Source organism: Trachemys scripta, chromosome 4 (genome assembly GCF_013100865.1).
Source record: "Trachemys scripta elegans isolate TJP31775 chromosome 4, CAS_Tse_1.0, whole genome shotgun sequence".
In the NCBI taxonomy this organism is placed as follows: Eukaryota; Metazoa; Chordata; order Testudines; family Emydidae; genus Trachemys; species Trachemys scripta.
In genome coordinates, this window is record NC_048301.1 from 46,513,596 (window position 1) to 46,527,089 (window position 13,494).

The window sequence follows — 13,494 nt, forward strand, 5'->3', positions numbered from 1 at the left end:
AGGAAATATAGGGTTACCATATCTAACAAATAAAAAAAGAGGACCCTCCACGGGCCCTGGCCCCGCCCATTTCCCACCCCCAGCCCCACCCCAAACCCGCCCCCTCCTCCCTCCCACTCCCAGCCACGCGAAAAGGGCTGCCCGAGCGCTACCGGCTTCACAGTTTGCCGGGCAGCCTCCAGACCCTGCGCCCCTGGCTGGACTCTTCCCCTCCCGGGCTCCAGCTGCGCTGGGGAAGCGCCAGCCGGGGGCGCAGGGTCTGGGGGCTGCCTGGCAAACGGTGAAGCCGGTAGCGCTCGGGCAGCCCTTTTCGCGTGGCTGGGAGTGGGAGGGAGGAGGGGGCGGGTTTGGGGTGGGGCTGGGGGTGGGAAATGGGCGGGGCCAGGGCCCGTGGAGGGTCCTCTTTTTTTATTTGTTAAATATGGTAACCTTATATTTCCTATCTTGGGTCTGTGACCCCACATGCAAATGTCTAAAGGGGCTAAAACAGCTTGGTTCAAGCTCTGTGCTTTGCAATTCTGTGATGTCCGTTAACAATACTGATACTCAGTTCCTCTAAGAAGGTGGTTATAATATCGTTTTCCTTTGGCTACTCTTGCAGTCAGTGTTCAGCTTCAGTCATTGTCCACAATGGATAATTTTCATAATGCAGACATGGCTTTAAGAGATTAAACTAAAAAATGTGCACCCAGGAGTGCCAGGGAAGGGAGCAAGTTAGTGGCTAAGAATTGTTTATTATATGGTTATGAAATATATTAAATGAGTGTCAATTGATTATAGATTTTGAATAACACACTTAATTTTGTTTCTTTTATAACTAGCAAATGAATGGATTTGCTTTGTTTGTCATTTGTATGTGTACCAGATGGAGCCTTATTTGTGTCAGGAGATAAATGGGCCATTATTAAGATTAGATACACAATGGTCATTTTAGCCTTGTTTATTTGGGTCATCAACCATACTAGAGGATGATCTTTTCTAGTATAAATACTTTGGCAACACAAAATCCTTCCCTTTCTTCCTAGATTACTATGAAAAGAAACATAGAAGGTTTCTGTCTCGTTTCTAAGTAACAAAGAAAAAATCATTTTATTTTAAAAAGATGTTAATTGTCACTTGGATAAAATAAGCACAAAAGCTCTTACTACCAGTGATTTCAAAATAAACTGAAAAAGTATATTTAAGTAAACAAAGTTAAGTCAAGTATGACTTAGGAAAATTCTAATAATTTACTGCCCTGTTTAGTCAAGTTGGTATATATTTAAGGAGGTGAATTAGTCGCTTTTACACATGCGGTAAGGTGGAACGCCTATGTAAAATATAACCACTGTTTCTATTCTGGGATTACAAATGTACTTTTAGAATAATTCATTCAACAAATTTAAACTTTTTGCATTATCCTTTGATAATGTTTATAAATGTCTTTATTTTATTTCAGGCTGCAGTGTAAGATTTTGGAAGTCATAGCTCCACCGCATCACAATGGAGTGGCCAATGGCCACATCAACAGTATCGATGAAGACACTATCGTCATCAGTGATAGCGATGATTCAGAAACACACAACAGTTCTGCACAAAATGGGTAAATTACAATTTTTCAAGTGTATCAAATATTTTGATTTAAATTTTGGAAAATGAGGCTAAAGCAGATTTAGTGGGGCTTTTCATGAGGAGATTTGTCTCAAGCAAAGTGCAGAGGATATGGTGTCAGAATATTCACCCAGCTGAGTGGAGTGGCTAAACATTCACAGGTGCCTTATATATTGCAAAATAGGGAATTTAAGTGTATTTAGCCAGAGAGCATTGAAAAAAGAGAATAATTGAGGCATAAGAAGCATTAATCAATTTCCGATTACATTGTCTGTAGGAGGGTAATGGTGTAGCACTTGGTCTGTTTTCAGAGCTTCTCTCCTCTACTTCTGCTCTTTTTACCAGACTTACTTTAAACTCTATGTTAGTTTTATTTTTTGTTTTTTTGGACAAAACCTAAAAATACTTGTAAGATGGCAAACACTAATTTAAGGTTTGTATTTTAAATAGGGATTTCACTCTAGAGCAAATACGGAAAAGAGAACTCTTCCAGAAGCTATATGTCCCATTGTTTTATGCATTTATTTTGATATTTGTATTAGATGAACAGACTTCTGCCTCATGTAGGATTGCCAGCTTTTTAATTGCTGACAACCAGACCCTCTGCTCCTCTTCTTCCCCCCTGAGACCCCACCCCTGATCGGCTTCTTCCCCCAAAGCCCTGCCTCTGCTCCGGAGCTGCAGCCTGACACGGAGCCTGACTGCCTCCCTCTCCCCCCACCCCACGAGATGGAGGTAGGAGGTGGCCCCAGCTGAGCAGGGGCTGGCGCGGGTTGATGATCCGGCACCTCCCGCCCCCATCCCCGCAGTAACCAGACTTTTGGTGTCCAGTCAGTACATCTGACTGGACGCTGCCAGGTGTCCTTTTTGACCCAACAACCCTATCCTCATTACCCAGCTCCTTCTGGACCCTTAATTTAGTATGCCATATTTTTCCTCTGCTGTAGGAAAGACTCCAAATTTAGTTTTATGATTTTATGTATAAGAGCAAGTAGGAAGATCAAATGGGTTGACTTAAACCCTTACTTGAACTGGTTTCTGAGAATGTGGCAAGGAAAACTATGGAGGAAAATATAAAAGTGAGCTAGATTTGAGAATTTTCCCTAGTGTGAAACAAGGTTCCTCTTTACAGTTATTTTGCCAGTCCATGGCGCTGCTGAGCTACAAACTTAGACCACAGTCCTATAAACTGATTGTTGTGGGCAGACCCCTATGCCTGTGTGGAATCCCATTGACTTCAGTAGTGCTTCAGATGGTTGTAGGGGTCTGTCTAAATAGATTGCAGGATCAGGGCCATTACTTTTGAATAGTCTGAAATAGTTATTACTACAATACAGTTGCTTCCTCATTTTCACAATCTGCTATTACTTAGAAATATAAGTGGTACTGAATTAATAAACACTGTTCCAGCACCACGCTCAAAACAGTGACAATAAAGAACCAAAGATTTTCAAGTCCCTGCATTGAAGAGACCTAGTCTTATTGTGACTATGAATTGAAAAAGAAATTGTATCTGCAGAATTATTCTTCTATTCAAAAAACTGTAGTAACTATTAATATCTTTTTAATTTACAAAGTGCCTTATTCCACAGTTTTCTTAGTGTATGTGTGTACATTAGTATCTTAAAAATGTTTGTGTATTGCCATAAATTTTGTGTATTCTCTTCTAAACTTATTACAGTATTGTAAAGTCTCTTACCGTTACACCCAAAAGGCCCCAAAAGTGGGGCCAAGAAAGAACTAAGGATATTTCTATACGATGGACAAAGTCAGTGGATCAGATTGTGGCCTCAGTTATACTGGTGTTAATTTGGAGTAACTTCATATTGGCAAGTAACTTAGTTTACATGACTCACTTCTGCTACTTGTAAAATGAGAATAATTTACTATTCTGTATAAAGCACTGTGAGGTCTATGGAAGAAAAGTGCTTTGGAGTTACAAATTATTAGACCACAATTTTGCAATTGACTGGGTGCAGACTGGCTTCTTCATGCTCTGAGCACCCCATTGACTTTATTTAGGCTACATAGAGGTGCAGCAGTTCATCCTTGCGCTGTCAGTTGCAGGTTTATTAATTATTCAGTTGATGTCAGGGTATGTAACAAGGTTGCTCCTCATGTAACTAAGCAAATAATGAAGGTAAACCTGTGGAATTTTATCTACTCTTGAATGATGTTTCTAGTGTCATGTAAGGGAGTGTCTGAATATTTAAAGAGAAGCCCTCTATCTTGAAATATGTGCATTCTTCCTGTTACAGGAGTATGAAATTCAAGGGAGGTTCTTTAAATTTAATACAGATATGGACTGCAATCCTGCAACTGGCTCTGTGCAGGGAGACCCTTATGTTCAGCCAACCCCATCAACTTTCATCGTTGCAGAGCCAGCTGCAGGATTAGGGTTGATAACCTCACTTCATTTCTATTTTTTTTTTTTTTTTGAGGGGGAGGAGAGAAACTTCTCATTAACTATATAGAAAGGTTTGTTTTGGCTTGTTATTAAACAATATTATTATTATTTATTATTCTTTGCAGCTGTTTTAATTGGTGGCATATCTAATCATCATTGCATGATGTAAACATAAAGACCAAACAATTTCCATTACTAGAAGTTTAAAAATACAAAATTAAAATATTATGAATTAGAAGAAATTGCAAAATTGGATAACATCACTAGACCATATCTGCTACTCCAAAATATTAAAAGTTTAAAAGTATTGACCATGTCCCCAAAAGAACCTACCTGAGTATGCAGTCTTGCCATGAGTTTGTAGGTATTGTGGTCTTGAGTCTCTAAACCCTTACTTACACAAGTAGTACTTAAATTTATGAATTGTCCCATTGAATTAATTTTGTCATGTGGAAAACCTTTTCACCATGATAGATTTTATGTAATTTCTGAATGTGTCTTGGGTACTAGTGAATTGTATACTCAGCACAATTGTTATTGTAGCCTTTCTTCCAGACCATTCATTATTGGGGGGAGGGAGGGGGAATCAAACAATGAGTCTTGATTGAAAATTCTCTTTAGCAGAAGAAGTTAAAGTGCTCAGTTTGTTAGTTTTTGATTCTCAGTTACATGTGCATTGCTTCAGTTGAAAAGTAAGCAACCATAGTTGGAATAGGGAGGAAAATGTAAAGATGGTGTGACAAACTGCAGTACTGGTAAGAAAATAGTCTTTATTTCCTGGTCCCAGTAACATTATTGGGCCAGGGTTATAAAAGGTTATGCCTCATCACATGGTAGCAGTCAATATCCACTGTCTGCTTTTACAGGAAATGTTATTGCTCATTAATTGTTAAGACTGATGCATGTTGTCTAAAAAAACAAAGTTACCAAAGGTTACTCTATCACCAGAGGAGTAGTTTGACTGCAGAATCTGTAACTAGTCCAAAAAGTGTGACTCCATGACATGGATCAGATTGAAATTAGTTTTCTAAGCTGTTTGTCCAGCCCTAGCTCTAAGTCTAGGTCGGGGTGGGCAAACTTTTTGGCCCAAGGGCCACATTGGGGTATGGAAATTGTATGGTCCGCCATACATGCTCACAAAATTGGAGGTAGGGGTGGATGGTGGTTGGGGGGCTGGGTTCTGGGGATGAGGGGTATGGGGTGCAGGAGGGTGTTTCAGGCTGGGACCAAGGGGTTCAGAGAGCAGGAGGGGGATAAGGGCTGTGGCAGGGTGTTGGGGTACAGGGGTGTGTGAGGGCTCTGGCCAGGGGTTCGGGCTCTGGAGTGGGCCCGGGTATGATGGGTTTGGGTTGCAGGAGGGTGCTCCAGGCTGGGACCGAGGGTTCAGAAGGCGATCAGGCATGGGGCAGGCTGTTGGGACATGGGGTGGGGAGGTGGAGGGCTCTGGCTGGGGGTGCGAGCTCTGGGGTGGGGCCAGGGATGAAGGGTTTGAAGTATAAGATGAGGCTCCAGGCTGGGATCGAGGGGTTTGGAGGGTGAGAGTGGGCTCAGGGCTGGGACAGGGGACTGGAGGGGGAGGGGGCTCAGGAGCGCAGGCTTCAGGCGGCACTTACCTCAAGCAGCTCCCGGAAGTATGTCACCCCTCCGGCTCCTACGCGGAGGTGCAGCCAGGCGGTTCTGCGCACGCTGTCCCGTCCGCAGGTTCCGCCCCTGCAGCTCCTATTGGCTGTGAGCCGCAGCCAATGGGAGCTGTGGGGGTGGCACCTGTGGACTGGGCAGTGCGTAGAGCCGGTTGGCCGCACCTCCGTGTACTATGTAGGAGCCAGAGGGGGGTCATGCCGGCGGCTTCCTGGGAGCCACGTGGAGTGGGGTAAGCCCCTGCAGGGCCGCCCAGAGGATTCAGGGGGCCTGGGGCAAAGCAATTTCAGGGGCCCCTTCCATTAAAAAAAAGTTGAAATGCTATAGTTACATGTTATTTGGAAATGTAAAAAATAACCAATGAAATACATTCAAAAATTAATTTTTAATAATTTGAAAATACACAAACTACATTATTTAAAAACATTAAATGCTTTAATGGTACGTATACATTTGCAGTTACATAATGGGCTGTCGCTGGGTGATTGTGATCGTTGGTGCCAATAGGCTGTCGCTGCCTGGGAGTGGCGCTACTGTTGCCCAGGGCTGGGTGGGGAGCTGGGCTCTGGGTCGGGGATGCCCGGCTCAGGGGCTGAGCTCAGAGCTGGGGATCAGGGCTGTGGGGAGAGGGGGGGGGGGGGGGGGGGGAGGGGGGGGGGGGTGGGGGGGGGGGGGGGGGGGGGGGGGGGGGGGGGGGGAGACCGGCTCAGAGGGGCTTACCGTGTCACTTACCCCCACCTCTCCCAGAGCCTCAGCGAGCCACGTCCAGGATCCTCTGCCGCTCGGCCCGCTGGAGCTCGCAGCCCCGCCTCCTTACCACGGGGCTCCAAGCAGGAGGATCTCAGGCCCCGCCCAAGCCTCACCGCTGCAGTGCTGTCCAGGGCTGCTCTTGGATGCGGCTCATTGAGGCGCTGGGGGAATGGGGGAAGGCGGAGGCGGGGGGGGGAGACTCCGACATTCTCGTTGGGGCTCCTGCGGGGCCAGGGGCCTGGGGCAAATTGCCCCACTTGCCCCCCCCCCCCTCTGGGCAGCCCTGAGCCCCTGTCCCCTCTCCCTGGCGGGAGCTGAGGGCCAGATTTAAAAGGTCTGATGGGCGGGATGTGGCCCGCGGGCCGTAGTTTGCCTACCCCTGTTCTAGATAGTTTACTCCAGGGGAAATTCTGTGCCAAAAAAAATTTATGCACATGATATTTTAAAATTCTGCATATTTTATTTGTCAAAATATCAGTATATAATTATGCCAGTTTCAATTAATTTCAAAATACCTATCAGCAGCTATGTCTGTAAAAATACAGATACAAAAAAATTCCCCCAGCAGTAGAGAGTTAAGGAACCCCTAGGACAACCCAGTTCCTGTTTCTTTGCCCCCTCCCCATCAGAGCCCAGCATGGGGTCAAGAATACACCTCCTCCCCCCCCCCCCCCCCCCCGCTGTTTCCCCCCCCCATCCCAGACACTTGCACACACTCCCTACCCCACTGAGCCCAGCTGTGGGGCACCCCACAGCCCATACATCTGCATCCTGTATAGCCCAGCTGCAGGCCCCCCTCATCCCAACCACTTGCATCTCCGCCCCACCAGAGCCCAGCTGAAGGCCCCCCTCAACCCAGACACTTTTCCACCATAGCCCAGCTGTGGGGCATCCCCCCAGCCCACACCCTAACACCTCTTCCTCACCAGAGCCCAGCTACATTCCCTGTAAGCTATGTGGCCGCGTGGCAGGCTCTCAAGGGCCGTACAGGCTGGTGGGGAGAGGCACACCTCCTCCAGCCCAGCCCCCCCAGTAGCTGCCGGGGAGAGGAGCCCCTCCATCGGCCCAACCTAGGCCTTCGGAACTGCCAGGGAGAGATGTCCCTCCCCTGGCCCAGGCCCGCTGGAGCTGCCACAGCCAGGGAGAGGCACCTCTCACCTGGCCCTGAGCTGCTGCAGTGAGGGAGGGTTGGGGCGGGGGGAGTCTTCCCTCCCCACGGCAGCCCCGGGACAGCCTGCACCCCAAACCGCTCATCCCAGCCCCACCCCAGAGCCCACACCCCCAGTTAGAGCCTCCCTCCATTCCCAAACCTTCTGCCTCAGCCCTGAGCCCCCTCCCACACTCCGAACCCCTCGACCCCACCCCCACCACATGAATTTTGTTATGTGCACCAATATGAAAGTGATGTGTAACACATCACCTCCATATTGGTGCACATAACAAAATTCATTCCGCACAGGGACATAAAAATTAGAGGGAACACTGGAGCCCAGGATCCAGACGGAGAAATAGCGTGATGCTGGGTCCCCTGATGCTTGGGTGGAGTTTCCTGCATGCTGCCTTCTTCCTTCAGGGCATGCTGGGTACCGCAGCTGCTGGGAACACTCCAGCTCCCTCCCCCTCGCCCTTCCCCGGCAGTGTCTTCTACTTGTGAGCTGGGCTCTGCTGGGTCCAGCGATCTCTAGTTGTGGCCAGCAGGACTGTAGCCTATTTCTGTGGGAGGAAAGGAAATTCTGTTCATAATGTCAATTTCTGCGCAAATTCTGCAGTGCACAGTGCTGCAGAATTCCTCCAGTAGTAATAGTTACCTTGGAAAGAGCTCCTAATATGTTGTTTCATCTGAACTATACACATTCAGTGAAGTATCCACTTTTGGAAACCTTTACAGGAGTAGCAAAGTTTCAGTGCATTCTTGGTAGGTATGATGTTAGGTATTCTTATCACATAAGCTTGAAAGCATTGCCAGTAGGTTACACAAGTTTAAACCTTGCTGTGCAGATGTCCATGGATGGATAACCAGGCTCTGCACTGGGGGAGAAATTCATGTCTTCACCTCATAAAGTAATTTGGCTTTGTGTGGGGCATAAGGGTTTGGAATCTTGGTGGGTGGAATTCTTCCTGCCCTGAACCTGCTAGCAGGCCACAAGGCTGCAGTGTAGTCTGTCAATGGCTAAAATTTTAGCCTGTTGCCTGCATAAATGGCTGGTGCCCTTTTTTGTCTGCCACCTAACTAGGAATCTGGCCCCAACAGCCTTTCTAGAATATGCTGTGAAGAGGACCTTGTATGTACTCTGGATAGGCAAGTGAATCTTAACCTACCAGCTTAGCAGGAGAGGACCTTTATTTTATTTTTTTGCTTTCAGCGCAGTATTAGGAATCAGAAGATCTGTTTTTTATTTTTTCCCTGACTCTACACAGATTCTTCACAGTTGTAAATTGGAGATAGTAATACATACCTCAACATGGATGTTACAAGGCTTATTTCATGTTGATAAGGTGTTCTATAAAATCAAAGTATTATTATTTTGACTTAAATGGCAGAATAATACAATAACACTCAAAGTTCAGAACTCTTCCATGTGTAACAAAGTAATAACCCTAACTTCTTCTCTTCTTCTCTAGTAAAGATTTTGCAATACAATAAGATCTGCAAATTCTAACTGGATAGCACCTCGTTGAGCCCTTTTATAAGAATGCAGGGCTTCTGTTGAGTCATCCTAGAGTCAGGTGCCAAAACCCTGCTTTAGGATTTAGGGTAATTACTGCTAATTTATGCTAGCAGGTGTGCCTCATTAACTCCAGACAGGATCTAAAGGAGGTGTTTCTTTGGACTAGAGGAAGCCTAGGATTGAGGATATTTGAGAGGAAAACCCTAAGAACACCTACACTTGAAGAGGAAGCTAATGCTAAGAGTTTATGTTTTTATTGTTTCTGAGTTCCTACTAAAGCTGGACACCAGAAGGGGGTAAGTTTGAAAACTAGCTCAGGATCTTTATGATCTGTTGAGGACTGGATAGGGACTCAGCCTGTTCACACCAATATATATGTTGGTGGAATAAATTTGTGAGATTGGTCTTTATTTCCTTGTCCCAGTTCCCCGATATGGGTCAGGGTTACAAAAGTTTCAGTGTCATATGGGGGAAAACTATTCCTTTACTCTAGTTTTCAGTTACATTGGGTGTTGGGACTGTGAACCTATTTAAAATGGATAAAGGAGTTTAGAAAACACTCTTAATGCTGCTTATTCTGATTGATTTGGTTTTCTACCGGATGTTAGACTGAGAAGGTTCCCATTTACTTGAACCCATCTGAATGAATGGCAGCAAATATGATGTATGGTGGGGAAATTAGCCTGTTTATAATTCATATGTAGGTAACACTCTGATGTTGTTTTAGTTTTCTTATCTTCAGATTCTAGAAGATTAATCTAAGTGTGGAAGACCTGATCTTATATGAAAGTCTTCAAGATGTGACACATCCAATCTTAGTAAACTCACTCTCTCCAAAATTATCTTCATACAATCAAAAGAAAACGAAAGGGTCCTTTAGTGCTATCCTGACTAAACTATATTTAATACAATTCAAACAATATATCAATAAAATGTTAGTACTTTTAAAAATCTTGTTTAAATTGGGAGTTTATTGACTTCTTAATTAGCCATAGCAGTCTAGATGTAAGTGATTTGGTTTGATAGGTTTTTTGATTACCAGATTTTTTATTTGAGAGTAGGGTCTGAATGACTTTAATAGTTTCAAACCTCCATGCTTTAACAGATATTATGCATTTCCAAGAATTTGGATAAGAGTGCTAGTTCACACAAGTCCGACAGATACGGTGTCATGAGTAAGGCTAATACCTCCTTTGAGATAGGGGTGTGTATATTTAAATTAAACAAAATTCTCAAGAAACAATCTGGATTTAAGACTTTACCAGCTGGGAAATTATTTGACCATTATAAGCAACTCCTTCAGAAAAAAGTTGCTTAACAAGGAATGATTTTTGTTCTAAAAAGAGATCCATCCTCTAAATCTGGGTAATAGACCCTTGTTTCTCATTTTCAGAGGACACTGGCTCCATCTTATAGGGCTGTTCATCAGTTTGGATTTTTTTTGTTAGATTTGTCCAATGGTGCATCTGTATCTTGTATATATTCACCATCTTTATACTGTGCAGACCTGCGTGAATCAGAACGCTGAGGCAAATCTCATATCTGTGTAACACTTATATACGATTCCAAAAATCTCTTGGATGTGTCCTTCTAGGAATAAAAAATAGTTTCAAGAATGGTAAAAGAAACGCAAGCTACAATGGGCAATAGTCCGTCTTCAAGCATTTTATGAATTCTACAAGGACTGAATAGCATTACAGTGTATTGCCAAAAAGATACCAGTCCTTCCATGTAATTTATATTCCCATCCAGATCCAATATTAATTTTGAATTGTCCAGTCCTGTGCCTGCTAAAGCAGTAGCTCTTTGAAATTATGGATGAAAAGCACTATGTGAAAGTTTAGTATTATTATTTAATAATAAAACACAAGATAGTTGAAACAAAATAAAATCATAACTTCACACCACTTAGTTTCACTGTTGTATGTTTTTTGTATATAAATAGTACCATTATCATTCTGTTTAAAGCACAGAATATCTAATTTTTAATCAGAGTGTTAAAATATTGACTTAAATGTGTTTTAGTGATGCTTAGCCTCACAAACACAGGCGTACGAAAGCATCTTCATCTTGGTGATGAACAGGGATCCTAGTTTTCCGTGATGAACCAAAATTTTGTCAAATAAAAAACCTCATAAAATTCTGTATTTTTCCACGATTGAAATGAAACGCTGAACTTTAGTTTCCCTAGCCACAATATATATAGGTATCAGTTGAACACGGTTTTATTGATATACACTAGAACCCTGTTTTTCCGAGCCTGCATTATCTAGCTTTCCATATTAATCAAACCACCAGCCTCCTGAGGCTAACAGGGCTGGGCTCGGGCAGTCAGCCTCTGAGTGGCAGGGGCTCCGACTGTCAGCGCTGCTTGGAGTTGCGTGCCCGAGCCCCTCCCCTCATCTTAAAATAAGAGATAGAAAGCTCTTTGCTGATTCTCCCAATATTTGATTATCCAATCTGGCCCTGGTCACAATTAGATTGGATAAATGCGGTTCCACTGTTAATTTAAAGTGCATTCAAAAATCAATCAGAAGAGGGGGAGGTTGTGCACATTGAATAAATGACACTGGTACTTTCAGTAAAATTTAGTTAATATATGGTTTTATTTTGTCACAAAATGTAAAAACCAAAGATTCTCTGTAAAACAAAAATTCCACAGTTTTCCATGGGAAACTGATTTCTAGGATCCCTGGTGATGGAAAAATACGTAAGCCTTCGTAAAGAAAATATGCTGAATCTACTGTACTAATTTGTCATAAAAGGTGATTCTTGGACAGTGTATGCTATCATGACTATCTTTTTGGAAAAATTGATTGACAAAAAGTTAGGAAGTAATGCATTGTCTTGTGAAGTCTCTTCCTTTCAAAATGTTGTCAGCTAGAGTATTCATCCTCCTACACTGGTCCTTTAAAGTGTTGCATTTTAGTTATTACAGCAGTATGGCTGTTTTCCTCTCCTTTGCTTGATCCATGCCAGTAGCTGATGGTAACAGCATGAACTTTGGCGTATGGACTTAGTCAAATAAAGAAATATTTTATAATTGATCTTGTTCTGTCTGATTTTAAAACTAAATGCAAGTACACATGTATATGGCATTTTTATTATTTTGTTTAGAAGTCAGTGAGTTGATTGGCATCAGTGGAAGTTATGGGTGCCACTGTATGTGCTAATGTACTTTCCAGAGGCATGTTCTCTTGATAAATATAATTATTTTTCTAAACAGATTTTGGAACATGGATCTTCAATGTGATTTTTGTATTAAAAATACTTCATTTTATTTTACTTTTTAGGAAGAAAAAAGCATTAATTGATCCCTCCTTGTTCAAGTACAAAGTCCAGCCTATTAAAAAAGAACTATATGAATCTGTTACTGTAAAAGCATCTCAGATAAGGTAAAAATTACTGTTTTGTCATATTGTCCTTGTATGTAAATTAGAATTGCACAGGTCTTCTGTAGTATTTGTAGTGTAAACTGTGTACATTTTAGCTATATTGACTTTAAATAGTTTGAAACTGGGGAGCTGAGTTCTGCAATCGTTTTTAAGTGATTGACATTTTGACAGGATGTAATTGTTGCTCTTTAAAATTGAAGGTTTTTAATAATCTCATTCTAACAAACTGTGATAAGTTGTTTTTTTTTTAAATAAAATATTTTTTTCTTTTTTAAAGAGTAAATCGTGCATCAACTTCCATAGTGTGTGATCTGAGTGATTTTAGTGGGTATTTGATGTATTAACACAGACTTATTCTGGAACTAAATTATTTGTACTGTAATCAGTCTCTAGTAGCATCAGAAATAGGTGCAATAAGAAAAAGAATACACTGGCTTAAGAATGGAAGGAATGATTTTGTGGCTAAATCACTGGGCTGTCACTTGAGACATCTGGGTTCAATTGCCAGTTGTGTCACAGACTTCTTGTGACATTGGGCAAGTCATTTAGTCTCTTTGTCTCTGATGCAGTAGTCTCTCTCTGTTCAGCAAACACTTAAGCACAGGCTTAATTTTAAAGGATTGACTTAAACACATAATTCAAATGCTTTTCTGAATTAGGACCTTTGTACCTCACTTTCCCCATCTGTGAAATAAGAATACTAATATTTCTTTTATCTCACTGTCTCTCTTGTCTATTTAGATGGTAAATAAATCTTCAGGGAAGGCGTCTCTTGTTGATGAGAGTTTATAGTGCCTAGCACAATGGGGCCCCCGTCTCGGATGGGACCTTTAGATGCCATTGCAGAACAAATAACTCATATTATTGTTTTTGTTTAATATTGGGAGATCTACAGAGTCAGTGATACAGAAATGTTTTTTGTGTGTGTGTTTTTTATATATATATAAAACAATTGTATGAAATCTCTTACTCTCTATATAGACACACATTTTAAGTGATAGGATTTCCCTGGCTTTAAAACAAAAGTCAAAGTTTGGATATCTAA

The 13,494-nt window shown here is 42.6% G+C and overlaps 1 protein-coding gene across 1 annotated transcript in view; it reads left to right on the forward strand.

The window, feature by feature from the left end:
* The window catches only part of BAZ1A (bromodomain adjacent to zinc finger domain 1A), a gene marked incomplete in the record, with an annotated part of 107,828 nt that overhangs the window by 26,932 nt on the left and 67,402 nt on the right, over positions 1–13,494 (forward strand). Inside the window, 2 exon segments of the mRNA XM_034768643.1 lie at positions 1,439–1,582; positions 12,348–12,449. Of these exon segments, the coding sequence (XP_034624534.1) occupies positions 1,439–1,582; positions 12,348–12,449 (246 nt within the window).